General features: G+C 39.6%; 1 protein-coding gene and 1 long non-coding RNA gene across 2 annotated transcripts in view; one reads left to right on the top strand and one right to left on the bottom strand.

The window, feature by feature from the left end:
- Positions 1–11,752, bottom strand: part of LOC136013121 (gamma-aminobutyric acid receptor subunit rho-3-like) — a 30,591-nt gene extending 18,839 nt beyond the window's left edge. Inside the window, exons 1-3 of the mRNA XM_065676476.1 lie at positions 11,693–11,752; positions 10,572–10,701; positions 3,192–3,304 (exon numbers count right to left, since the gene is read on the bottom strand). Coding sequence (XP_065532548.1) covers positions 3,192–3,304; positions 10,572–10,699 — 241 coding nt within the window. The 5' untranslated portion in view covers positions 10,700–10,701; positions 11,693–11,752. The remainder of the gene's footprint in view (positions 1–3,191; positions 3,305–10,571; positions 10,702–11,692) is intronic.
- LOC136013122 (uncharacterized) lies at positions 8,511–13,122 on the top strand. The gene is made up of 5 exons (XR_010612151.1): positions 8,511–8,581; positions 10,590–10,667; positions 10,757–10,967; positions 11,448–11,505; positions 12,927–13,122. It is a non-coding gene; the product is annotated as an uncharacterized LOC136013122 (long non-coding RNA).
- The last annotated feature ends 425 nt before the right edge of the window (positions 13,123–13,547 follow it).

Here is a 13,547-nt window from a genome sequence, read left to right as displayed (position 1 = left end):
ATATATATATACACACACATACACATGGGGAGAATTTCCATGTACACAATGACAATGATAATGAGGTTCCATAATGTTTAGACTACAAATAGTTAAAGAGAGTGCTTGGAAGGTTGTATTGTCAGAAAACCAAGGCACAGAGAAAGAAAATAATTACTTCCTCTGTATGCTAGTCTATGATTTTATTTTATTTTTTTTTTAATGGCGAATGTTAATTTTTAGTAATTGTAGAAAGAGCTCATGAAACCGAGAACTCACTCCAATGACTTCTGCTGGTATTTTGGAATAAGATAGTCCAGAAAATAATATGCTATAGATAAATAGATGCATAGTAGAAAAGAAAGTAACTTGAAAGCACTTCTAAGAATTCACTTAAACACTTTATCCTCCTAAACCAAACTTAGCAGTTTTGGCTGCTAACTGGCCCTCAGATCAGAGTTGCTAGAAGTCTCTGTTCACTGTCTGATGCTGGTCTGTGCTCACCCTTTCTCACTGAGGTAAAATATGGGGATGACCATTCAGAGAAGTGCTAGCAACATAATTTAATTTCTTACGTTTTCTCCAGACCAAACTTGAGATATCTTCTCACAGATTATCTGTTTATGGGGGTACTGACAAATCAGTACTTTAGGCCATAGTATTAAAGATACATGTCATGAAAAGATCTGAGTCTACTGAGAGGTTTTTGTTTCCTTTGGTAGGACCTAAGCCAACAGACAGCCTTACCAGAACTGGCAAGCATTATTACACCATTGCAGAACATCTCACATACCCACCTCCTGGCCTTTATGAGTACTTCTGGAAGCAGCAAGGACAAAACAATTCCTAACTCCTACAATGTTCAGTTGGGAAAGCTTGTTTGAGGAAGGGAAACATCAGTACTCCTAGTTCAATGTCTAGTGGAATTACTCAAATCACTTTGCTGGGCCACATCTGTTTGCATCAGTGGGGGTCCATCTATTGGAGACTTCCAAACAGAAGAGGACCATGACATTACATGGAAGGCAACAACAAAACAAAAACAATACAGGAAATGAAAAAAACCTGACCCACAATCCCCTCAAACAACAACGCAAGAGCCTGTCTTAGGGAGTAAGTGCAGTGTAACAATGTAAGTTTAGTTTTTTAGAGAACATTTGGGTGTACTGAATTACTTCAGTCTATAGTAATGAATTATAATGAACTGCAGACAAGTAACATTTCTTTATCAAAAATGTAGAAACAGCTTGATAGCAGCTTGCTGGCTTTGCTTCATCTTGACACAGTATACTTCTCAGCCTTTTCTCTAATGTGTTAATAAATAGACAATGTCAGGACTAAATTTTATAATCACCAGTCAGATTCTGATTGTGCAGCTGGAATGGCATTGCAATCAACAGAATAATGCCAAAATATAGTCACATAAATGGCAGTTTATGTGTCCATTATTATACATCCATCTCTCCATGACAGAGTTGTGTCCATTTGGTAAAAAAAAAAAAGGATCTCTTACCTCCATGGACCAATGATATGCTTTCATAGGAAAGCAATCAGTCATGTGAGAAAAGTCACATTTCCAGGAACACTGATGCTGGTCAGTATCCAACAGTTCTATATTCATTTCCCCCAATTTTTTTCCTGTGCATATTTGCTCAGTTTACAAATCAAATGCAGCCTATGCTCTCTCTTTTTTTCCTTTGTTACACAATTATAAATACTAAAAACTCTGGGTCCTGTAGTCTGCCCCATTTACTTTGCATGTGTGGGGCTAAATAAAGTCAAACAAGCCAAATTTAGAGTTCCCCCAACTGAGGGATCCCCAGCAGGTTCAAAACTGTGCACTGTACAAGTGTTAATGGATCTATATTTTAGTCTTAGAGACATTCACTCATAAGCATTCCACATATTAAGAGAGTTCTGGAAATTTTGAAGTGTGTGAATTATTGAATTTGACTGAAAAAAGTGCTTCCCATACCACTATGGAGGCATGTGGATTGATAAAAGGGGAGCAAAGCTGATGCACTCTTCTGCTGAAAGCTATCTCTGAAAGACAGGAGGACAGCTGAAATCATACCCATGGCAGTGTGATTACTGAGATGCCTGTGCAATGAAATCAGTGGAAAAACTACAGCTGACTTCAGTAAGAACTGAACTGGTTCTATAACCAGTCATCTGAAAATAAAAGGACAAGGGGAAAAAGCCTAGTATATACTTGCTGCGTGTAAAAAAATCCTCATTGCCTGTGGAAAATTAAAGCTGCCAGATCACAAGGTATAATATGAAAGTTGCTTTTATGTACATCATAAGTATTGCTTCTGGGATGATCCAAAGACAAAGCGCAACCCAAAGTGCTGTTTGGTTTCATGTAAATGCTACTTCCTCTCTGAGATGATACTCTGAAAAATTTAGATTCCTTGTGTGGCCAAGCAGGTGGTAACAAGATGTCCGCACTAAGAGATACCAGACTAAACAGATTTTAGGCAAGGGGCAATTTTAAATTTTTCTGTCAACAAACAGATGTATCTCAACCGCTGTTCAAAGTCAGGCAAGATTTTTGCTCTCTGACAAGACAGAATTTCCAGGGTAGCAAGAAACCCATTCACATTCTCACAATGCATCCAGAGAGGCTCTTTTTACTCCAGGTCTCCCTCCTGGCATGCCTGCCAGGCCCCAGGTTCCAGCAGCTGATTTCAGCAAGCCCTGTAGATTTGTTAGCCTCCCAGATTTATGTTTGTTTACACAGCTGATTATTGGTCTTCATATATTTTGTCTTCATAACTCAGAGCAGTTCTATCTATTTTCATGAATCATGAACACAAAACTGGTGACACAAAGGCTCAGACAAAGCTTATTAGTGGTTCAGCTTTCTCATTTTACCTTTCATGAAGGAGAATCAAAATTGAACCCAAACTGTGGACATCCCATTTAATACTCCCTTTATCCACACGCAATTTAGTTAAATGAAGAAATAATAACCATAGTGCCCAACAGAGAATCAACTTTTTTATTCTCTACTTAGCAAACAGATTTAGGAATTTCTGGTTCATTTCAATCTCTTAACATAAATGTGATGACAGTAATTTGCTAATTGCTACTAGACTATGCAGTTTACAGGGATACCTTATTCACTGCTCCCATAGAGCCTTATCCTAATAATATTTTTTAATAAGTTCTGAAAAGGAACCAGCACAGTGCAGGTGTGTGTTGCTTACCTCCAAATCCAGGTCTGAGTGCAAAGTCATGATCTTCTATGCGAAGCAGCTGCTCATATTTAAGTGGCTGTACTTTTGTGCTGTCAATTTTCCTCATTTTAATTTCTTGTTTGCTACGTTTAAAAAAAAACAAGCTGTAAGAAACTTAATTTTTTTTCTCTGCCTGGCAGTCAGAGTGCCAGTTAAATGAAGCAGAGACCCAATAATATTGGACAGTTGAATCTGGTATGAGAAGGGAAACAACAGTTGGAGAAAGATACATTAGAAAAGGTAGGGGAATGTGCCCAGGAATGCTAGTGGGAACACTAATGATAGATAAGAAGTCCCAAGAAGAACATCTAGCTCTTCTTATGTTCCTCTTAGAAATTGTACCTATCATTATGTAAGACATTATAGCTGTTTGAAAAAATGTTAGTATTCACATAACCAATTGCAACTCAGACTGGAAATAACACCAGTTCATTTCAACACCAGTGGTTTATACCACTTCTTGCATTATCCATATTACAGAGACAATTATACTCTGTATCTTTGCTTTCTTTTTTTTTTTTTTTTCCCCCAGGAGCTCAATTTCTGTAATTTTTAGAAAGGACCAAGAAACTGATGGCCCTGGATCCAAAGGCTTGTTTTTTGAGTTCTTCTTAAACATCATTCAGATTTGGTCAAGTTACTCATTAGCTCTTACTTGCTTATTTATTAGCTCTTATTAGCTGATCTGCTGCTCAGACATGCAGCATTTCTTTGCATCAGGAGTCCTTACTCTGCGTTTTTCCCCATGTCATACATAACTAAGCCTCTGCAACAAGACCCAAGGCAACACAGGTGAACCTGTGCTCTGAGCAGGACGTCATGAATTCTGTGCTTCTTTCTGGTGACTGTTGCTAACTTTCTTCCCTTCACAGAAGGTACTGATCAATATCCCAAACGCCACTGGGAAATTCACATGCCTAAGAACGGACTCCAGCTCTTCAGACAGGAATCTCATGTACTGAGCCTGCATTTAAAATTAACAGCAGATGCTCATCACAATGCAGGCACCTTTTCTGGTTTTCCTATAAACAGAAACCACACCAGAGATACCAGAAGGGTCTGGTATATGCCCATATCATAAAAATATTGGGTTAAAACACAGACAAGATCTACAATCAGATCTGGCAGCTGGAGGACACAGGCTCTAGAAAGAATCTGCTACATTATTTTGTTCTGCTATAAGGAAAATGCTATGGCGTCTCCTTAAGTTTCCACTCCTTGTTTCTGCTTTAGGTGGTCAGCCCCAACTAATTACAGAACTAGCCGTACCTTAGCTGCAGAATTACACCTAGCTCTGGGCCCCCATTTCAGGAAAGGCATGGGAAGATTGTAAGAATCTGTGTAGCTTAATTTAGAGGAACAAGACTGAGGAAAGGACAGTCTTCAGAATACATCTTGAGCTCAGACAGGGCCCTTTGCTCCATGTCCACTCCCCAGCAGGATAAGAAGTGGCAACAAAGGAGGGATGTACATTACATATTAGGAATGCCTTTCTCATAGTAAGAAGAGTGAAACATGGGAACATATTTCTTGTGTGGGTTTTGAGACTCCTTTCAGCCGAGCTATTTATGAATAGGTTAGACATGTATCTGTAGGAATTATTTAAACACAGCTGTTTTCCCACAGGCAAGGGACTCTCCCTAGACATAATTTCTTTGACGCCTTCTGTAATTCTCTAGGACTTTGATGTCAGCAGCCCTAATTATTACTTTAGACTGAATGATAAAAATCTGTTCTGAAGATCTGTAGTCAAACACTGCTTAAGACAAGGTATGGAATACTTTAGGATAAGGTTTGTGCCTGTATTTACTCTTTCTTTTTCTCCTTTTCCCCCCTTTTTTCTTAGTAGCGAAGCCCAAGAAATTACTTATAAAAATGCTGTAACAGGAATGCTGAGGTGGCTACTGGACTATTCAGAGCCATTGAACAAATTAATTTACCTTAGCATTCTTGAATGCCTCTGCAGTGTTGTCTGAACCAAATTATCAGGGCAATCAGAACACCCATCAGGCATTTCAAATGCAGACTTTAGTTTTTGAAGTATGAAAATTATGTGGATGCTAAAATAAAACTCCATACTTTTGAGAATTAAAATCACCACAGACAAAGGCTGTATCAGAGTAGTATGGGCATTAGATCTGAACCCGTGTAATTCTCTGCAATAGGTACACAAGAAAATCTGCTGATGAGAGCCACTGTAAGAAAAGATGATGGCTTATGTTCAACATGCCATAGCACAGCTAATGTAGTTTGGAAGCATTAGGTCATTTGTCATTAGATGCCAAGGAAAATACCTGTTTTCAATACCTTCAATAATTTCACTGGAAGAAGCAGGATAAAATTATGATACATCTATTACAACTTCTTACTAAAAGCAAGTATGTGACTGAGGAAAGCTTCCTCTAGTCACAAGAGGCAAAACATAAGCTACAAGGGCAGGATTTTTTTCTTAGTGAGCACTGAGATGTTACATGATTTTGCTGTTTCTTCTGTTTACCTGGGTGAGGACAAAATAAACACTAATGCTGCTTATATGTAAAGCATCTTTTTTGTCCACTTCCTTGAACAGCCTCTTCAAGCTGATGCCTCATATACAGATGTGGGGTGTCTATAATTACTTCTAGCTGCTATCAGAAATGGCTGCAACAACTTGCAGGGGTCAAAATAGCACTTTCATTACAAACATGTCCTGGGTTCAGCAGTAGCAGTCATTTTTCTCCTTCTTAGTAGCTGGTGCAGCACTGTGTTTTGACTTTTCGGCCTGGGAACAGAGCTGATAACACAAATGTTTGGTCTGACCAAGGACTTTCTGAGCCTCATGCTCTGCCAGGGAGGAGGGAAAGCCAGGAGGAAGCAGAGACAGGACACCTGACCCAAACTAGCCAAACAGGTATTCCATACCACAGCACGTCATGCCCAGGATGTAACGGAGAGTTACCCGGAAGGACTAGGGACTGCAGGGTTGGATGAGGTATCAGCCGGTGCTCGGTCGGGTGGGGTTGGACAAGTTATCGGTCGGCTGGTGTTGAGGTGTTGTATTCTCTTCTCTTGTTATTTCCTTCATCATTATTATTATTGGTGGTAGCAGTAGTGATTTGTGTTATACCTTAGTTACTGGGCTGTTCTTATCTCAACCCGTGGGAGTTACATTCTCTCAATTCTCCTCCCCATACCTCAAGGAGCAGGGAGGGGTGCAGGGGTGGGGGGGGGGGGAGGAAAGAAAGAGGGAGAAAAGGGGGGGAGTGAGTGGATGAGCTGTGTGGCTCGGTTTAAACCATGACAACATGAGACTTCTTTTCTTCAATACCTTATTTGGCAGAATATTTTTTTTTCAATTGTAAAGGAAAATGGGCTTTCCTTTACAGCAAAGACATATATGCTCATGGTACTTGCAATTAATTTCATGGACATGGGTAACACTGCATATGTAAAGGCACCAAAAAATAATACACTTCTGCTTCACATTTTTTCTCCTTGACTGCTTCCTCCACCCAAGACTAAGAAGTGTTCTCCAGCAGATATTCCTTTAACATCAGCATCTGGGCTCCAGATGTTGCTCCTTGGCTAAAAGTTATATTATTAAACTGACCTCACTGCAGTATCACAGTTATTTAACTGATAATTCAAAGGGAGTCGCATGTGTGTGTTTGTTTACTCCTAAGAAGTCCTAGACCCCTACCTAACTACTGATCAGCACTACAGCATTGTAAAATCATTAGCAGATGTTTTCTTGAGTATTCCTCCCAAGGCATAAATTCCATTAATTTCATTAATTTTAATTCCATTAAAAAGCAGAATAGAGAGATCTAACTAGCCTGGCTCTCAGAAAAGCTTCCTGACGTAACTCAAGATATACTTTTCATTTCCACAGACACAGATTGTACTTTGGTGGCCTGGCACCCTGGTCTCTCTACCATGCAGCTTCGGCCAGCACACCACAATCTAAGCAGTCTAAACGCAGTCATTGGTTCTGTACACCACTGTATGGCAGGTGTCAGGCTATGGCATTTGAGAGGAAAAGCCCACACATAATCACAAAATCACAGAATTGTTTAGGTTGAAAAAGACCTTTAATGTCATTGAGTCCAACAGTAATCCTAGCACTCCCAAGTCCACCACTAAGCCATGTCCCTAAGCACTACATCTACATGTTTTAAATACCTCCAGGAATGGTGACTCAACCACTTCCCTGGGCAGCCTCCAACACAAGCAGTTTCAATGCCTGACAGCACTTCTGGTGAAGAATATCTTGTGAAATCATCAGCAGATACATGTATCAGCAGACACATGCGCCTAAGGAAAGTAAATCCCTCTTTACCTCTTTACTACCAAATCAAAGATATCCAAAAGGTAGAAGTTATATCAATCTTATTCCCAGGAGAGTCTGTAGAGTTATACAGCAGTGTGATCTCTTAAACTTTTTAACACATTCATCAAATACTGAAGCCCAAATAAATGTAATAATCAGAGTTGTACAGTTCTCTCTCACACAAATAAAAATGCATTTCTAAGTGTTCAGTAACATCAGCAACATGTACTGTCAGAAAGCCTAATATTTTTGACAGTCAAATGCTTTGTTCTTTGCTGTAGGAAATGGACCATGAGAATAATCGCTTTCTCATGTACTTTCGGTTAATGCTTTAAAATCTTCTTTACAAGAGAATGCAGACAAATAGCTTTGGAGGGAGAATTGGGTTACACTATTAAAACAGTGGAACTTGTAGGTTAAGTAACATTTTCACATGGGATTCCTTTTAAAAGGCCACCCATTTAACCAAGGCCATCTGTCAGCTGTGTCCCTAATATCTTTAGCACTGGCTGAAAGGTTTTTCCCCAGAAAGAAAAAGAGACTGGTGAAAAGTCGCAATGTACTGGAAGATAATGTTGCATTTTGAACAAAACCAGAGAATCAAACAAAGATAAATTAAACGTATTTGGATCCTTTCCATGGAAAAACTGATTTGCACCTGTTAAGCTTTGGGATCTTCTGTGGCACCGATTTCTTCCTAGTTCCAAATCACTAAGACCTAGAAAATTGTCCTGGGTTTACCAGGAGCCGTTTTGCTCCTTTTTAGTAACTGGTGCAAGCTCTGTGTTTTGACTTCCAGCCTGGGCAGAGAGCTGATAACACCGATTGTTTTTAATTGTTGTTAAGTAATGTTTATTCTGGCCAAGGACTTTGTTAGTCTCATGCTCTGCTGGGGACAAGGGGAGGCCGGGAGGAAGCAGAGACAGGACACCTGACCCAAACTAGCCAAAGAGGTATTCCATACCACAGCACGTCATGCCCAGGGAGGTAACTGGGAGTTACCCGGAAGGGCACTCTCTCTCTTCGGGGGGGTCGAACTCGTTCGGCGGTGGTATCGTATTCTCTTGTTATTTTCCCTTATCAATATTATCATTGGTGGCAGCAGCAGTGATTTGTGTTACACCTTAGTTACTGGGCTGTTCTTATCTCAACCCGTGGGAGTTACATTCTCTTGATTGTCCTGCCCATCCCTCTGGGAGCAGGGAGGGTAGGGGTGGGGGGTGAGTGGACGAGCTGTGTGGATCGGTTTAAACCACAACAAAAATGAAGCATTGCTTGTGTAACAAAAACTGCTACATCAGTCAGCATCAGCTGGCATTTCTCCTGCTCCTATTCTTTCTTTCTGTTAACACACTTCTGCCTGTCTCACAATGCTGTCATATTGATCCATTTGTATGTATTACTAAAGATCTGTGGAGATAGAGAGGACACTATGCTAGTATTGTTACAGCTGTCCAGCAGCAAGAGATCAGTAAAGGATGTGCAGCAAAGGATACCACAAAATATGCTGTCTCCTACCAGGCTTCTCTCCTGCTTTGTGATTGTTTCATAAGCAACTCCTCTCAGCTATTGCAGAACAGGATAAATGCAAACGACGATAGCATATGCTTCCCTTTTACCACTGACAAAAGTATATCAGCTGAGCTTAAAATAGACCTTCCTTACCACTATAGTGATAAGAAGGTATTTTGTTTGGCTTCCATTAGATTCTTAACTGCTTCTCGAGACTAGCAAAGCACTAGGTAAGACCTTATGCTGATATTAGGATTAGTTCTGCTTGTTTTGTTTTGTTACTACAAATAACCATTCACCAGCACTCACTCCAAAACTGTCAGTGAGTTTGAAACAGTCTGCTTTCCAGGAGCTTTTGGATTAGACCAAACTTGAACCTATGACCTTAAACTGAAATCTGGAAGTACTGAGGCACCTCCGTTTTGTCACTGGGATATGTTCTGTTGCCTTGCATTGCTTAAGTGTGATTTTTATCAAGACATCTAGGGATTCAGAGATATGTTATTGCTGGATTATCATGTAAGAAGTGATAGAGTAGGTAAACAGCTGAACACCTGCTACAAAGCATGTAACCTGAGAAAAACAGTTTAAACACATCAAAGGGCTACACTTACGTTACTTTTTCTCAATATTTGATATTGTACAAATAAAATGCCAGCTCCACTGCTCATTTTAATAGGGGGTGAAGTACACAGACAAATGTAAGAGTTGCATTCCTTCTCCTTCCTTAAATGGAAACCTATTACAATTTCTCCTCTCTCCCAAATAATTGAGAATTTGCTTGGATTATCACTGCCAATCATTGGTGAGTTCACCTAGTAGATTAATCTGGAAACACATCTGGAGACCTCACATGGCAGATGTGAAATTGCATTTCTGGAAATACATAATAACACTCTGCATAGAAATTTAAATGTAAAAACCTTTGTATCATTATTCATTTTAAAGCAGCTACTTGATTGGAAAAACTAAGAACAGAGACAATCTTCAACATCTAAAAGCATAAGTATATTCCATAAAGGGAAATCACTGTATCATCACTACAAATAAAGTATAATTTATCTCATGTAGTGCTGTAAAAATGTCTTCTGTATCTTGATAGTGTAGCTACTTTGCTGCTTTGGTAATGGAAGTCACTTTATAACATTGGCCTAGAACTTCGGAAGGTGTTTTTGCTTCTTGCAAAAAGGAGTGAAAGGGCAAGTATCTTTGGCACATCACAATAGTAGTCTGGTATCACAATAGTAGCCTGGTATCACTCAAGTTAAATGACCTGTGTGTGGGTATGAGTGTTTACATAACTGTATGTACATGAAGCCTTCATGAAATCCAACGTGAAAATATATCTGGTTATGCAAAATTAATTAATAGCTCACTGTTTCCATTTTGGGAACATGCTATCAATACCAAACATACTATAAATCCAGAAACTATCAAAACAGGACAATGAACAGAAAGGGTGCATTGAAAGGTTGCTGACAGCATGAAGTTTATCAGATGAACATAGATGGAGAGAGTATATTGCTTACCTGTTATGCTTTCTTAAGAATGAGAACCGTTGCCGATGATGAAGATCGTGATGCTGACTTTGAGAACTGTGTAGCACTGCTGTTGGCCAGAGCCAGGTGAGGAGCAGAAGTTTCATGACCAGGACCATCTCTTCCAAAAGAGAAATGCACCTGATCAACCAGTCCCCCTTGCTTTTTACTTTTAGTGCTTTTACTGTTTAAAAACAGCAAAAACAGCATAGCAGAAAAATGATGCACATGAAGCAAGGCATCACGTAAGACAGAAGACAGAAGCATCCCAGTTCTGATGCCCTCGACAAGTTCCTCTCAAATCCTGGCAAATCACAAATATTCCTTCAGCTCTACATCCCTGCAGATCTGCTGCCAAACCAGAAGCACTTTGCTTTTAGAAATACAGTAAGTAGAGCAATTTGTTTGGCCAGGCTGTAGTCTGATCCATTGCTTCCACTCTTTCAGCATAGGCGCATATTTGAATTCTCTATCACCCACTCAGTAACCTCTTCAACATCGCCTGTGCAGGCAAAGTGATGTCAAACATTTAATCCCCCTTAAATCCCACACAAAACCATATAAAAATCTGCTTTAATGACACAGGTTTCTAAATTAATCTTGGTTTCTATGTATGTGTGTATCTGCTCCACATAATTTTCTGGACAAATCAAGCTCTTTCATTAACTGGCTACACTGTATCGTCTTCCTGATCATTAACATAATTTCTGTTCGTGTGATCTGCAGTAGCAAGTGTCTCATCAGCAGATACAAAACTACTTTTGGACATCACAATATCATGGAACAAGTCCAAACTAAAAATGAAGTCTTGTTTCAATATTCCCGAGTAACATCTGGAAATAACATTTTTCTTTTTTCTTTCACTAGGCTCTGCAGCTATTTGACTTACCCTAAATTTACAAGGTGTGCGCATATCTAAGATCCAGTATCCTTCCATCACTCCTAATTTTATCTTTATTTCATTTAGCCTGCCCTGCCTGTTCAGTAGCAGATTGAATTGCAAAACATTTATAAAATGTTGCTTAAGCAATAACTTGAGCATGCATGCCTGCTTCTCTTACAAAGAGTGATAAGACTTCTTGTGGACTTAAAATTGCGCAACACTGACATACCTTCATAGCTGACACAGTCAAATTTTATTCCTTTCAAGCCATCAGCAAGTTCAGTAGTTACCAAAATTGACAGAACATGTTTATCTAGAAAATCAGTGATACGAGATTGAAAGTTAGAGAAACGGAAATATTCAACTCCTCTCTAACAGATGTAGAAGTAATTCAGGTCTCTCAGCAGTAGGCTTCATCCTAAGTAAAGCAGACAAACAAGAAGAATGAAAACAAATCTAACACTGGGTCTGCTGAGACAGTTAACACCCAAGCATATTGAGATAATAATACTGTGATGTGGGCATCTGCCCCTTAGAAGTCCCATGAAATTCCCAACTAACTTTATTTGGGCTAAGAAGTAATTCACAGATGCAAATGTCTTCCAGGAGAGGGTTATTTAGCAAAAGACAGCAAATTCCTACTGTTTTTGCTGTTTTGGTGTTGAACAGATATTTGCCTCTGACTTAAAAAGGTAAAAAAAAAAAAAAAGAAAACAAAAATCCCTTTCCAACCATGCATAAAATTTTAACAGTGTTAGATTGAATTTGGTGCCCTAGATCAAAGGCTTTCAACCCTGTAACCCATCTCATTCTACACTGTTCATAGTTTAATCCTTTCCTGGTCAGCAGAAGTATGGAAGATCACTCGTTGCCTAACACAGGGGTAGTTGCAGTGCTTCCAGCAGGTCTGGTGATTTCCAGGGCGGAGTTTCTGGAGAAGGTAAACACAGGCTATAGTTAATAAGACATTTAACCGGTTCCGTTAATTTTCATTATCATTTGGGTGGAAAAGAGAAAACAAACAATCACTCTAATGAGAATTTATTGCAGATGGAGATAATGCTTGTTCCTGAGCCACTCTAGGCTCTATCTTTTCTTACACAGAATCGTAGAATCACGCAAGAAAAGATCCAAGAGCCTTTGGATCCTCCTCTTTTCCCCACCCAAGCACAAGGCCCAACAGTAGCAGCAACAGTAGCAAATCAGATAAAAAGCTAACTACACTGGAGGCTTCATCCTAAATGTGTTGCCACACTTGTGCATATTCAGCTGTCTGCACATTCATCAGCATTAACTCATTTCCAACCATTTTCTTCAACTACAAAGGAATAACAACATGTATTCTATGATTCTATGTGTATATACTGTCTTCTCTGCTAATAGTAATCATCCACATCATTTTCAGGGACTTAAGGGAAAGCCGCATTTTAGATGTTAATGCTGTCCTTAGCTGAAACTTCTAGATGTTACTCTCACTAAGCAGGACATACAAGATGGGGAAGAAGGAGGAGAGGATATTCTGGATGCTGAGGTTATCCAGCAAGAGCTCTGAAGAGGACCTGAGGTTAGATCGTGTCATGCTAATGCATAAATATGTTGACTTTGTGTGCTGACCTCAAGGAACTCAAAAGCCTTCATTAAAATAAATAAGTAAAAATTGGTTTGTGTATTTGTTTCCCAGCTGGGAAAGGGAATTCTTAGAACCCCTGCTCCAGGGGTATGCCAAATGCAAACAAGTTGGCTTTGCAGAATGACTGGCGTGGCCCAGACCAAACTGCTTATGGATGCTCCTCCTCCAGAAGGCACATCAGCCAAGAGGGAAGTCTTTAACAGAAGAAGTTGTCATCCCTTTCAAGCTATCAGCAAGTTCAGTAGTTACCAAAATAGATGTTGTTTTCATTCAGCTACCAGGACCCTGCTGTTTTATTATTCCTGGCTGTAGCAAGAACTTTACCACTAAGCTGCGGTGATGAAAAGACTGCCCCATGGAGGATTTCCAAAACATGCTTGTTTCTTTGAGTGCTCCCCACTAAGACCAGTTTTAGTCCAAAAAAACAAAAGGGATGGATGCACTGGCATATTCC

The sequence above is a fragment of the Lathamus discolor genome, chromosome 4, assembly GCF_037157495.1.
Source record: "Lathamus discolor isolate bLatDis1 chromosome 4, bLatDis1.hap1, whole genome shotgun sequence".
Classification (NCBI taxonomy): domain Eukaryota; kingdom Metazoa; phylum Chordata; class Aves; order Psittaciformes; family Psittacidae; genus Lathamus; species Lathamus discolor.
This window is presented reverse-complemented; position numbering and strand designations above follow the sequence as displayed.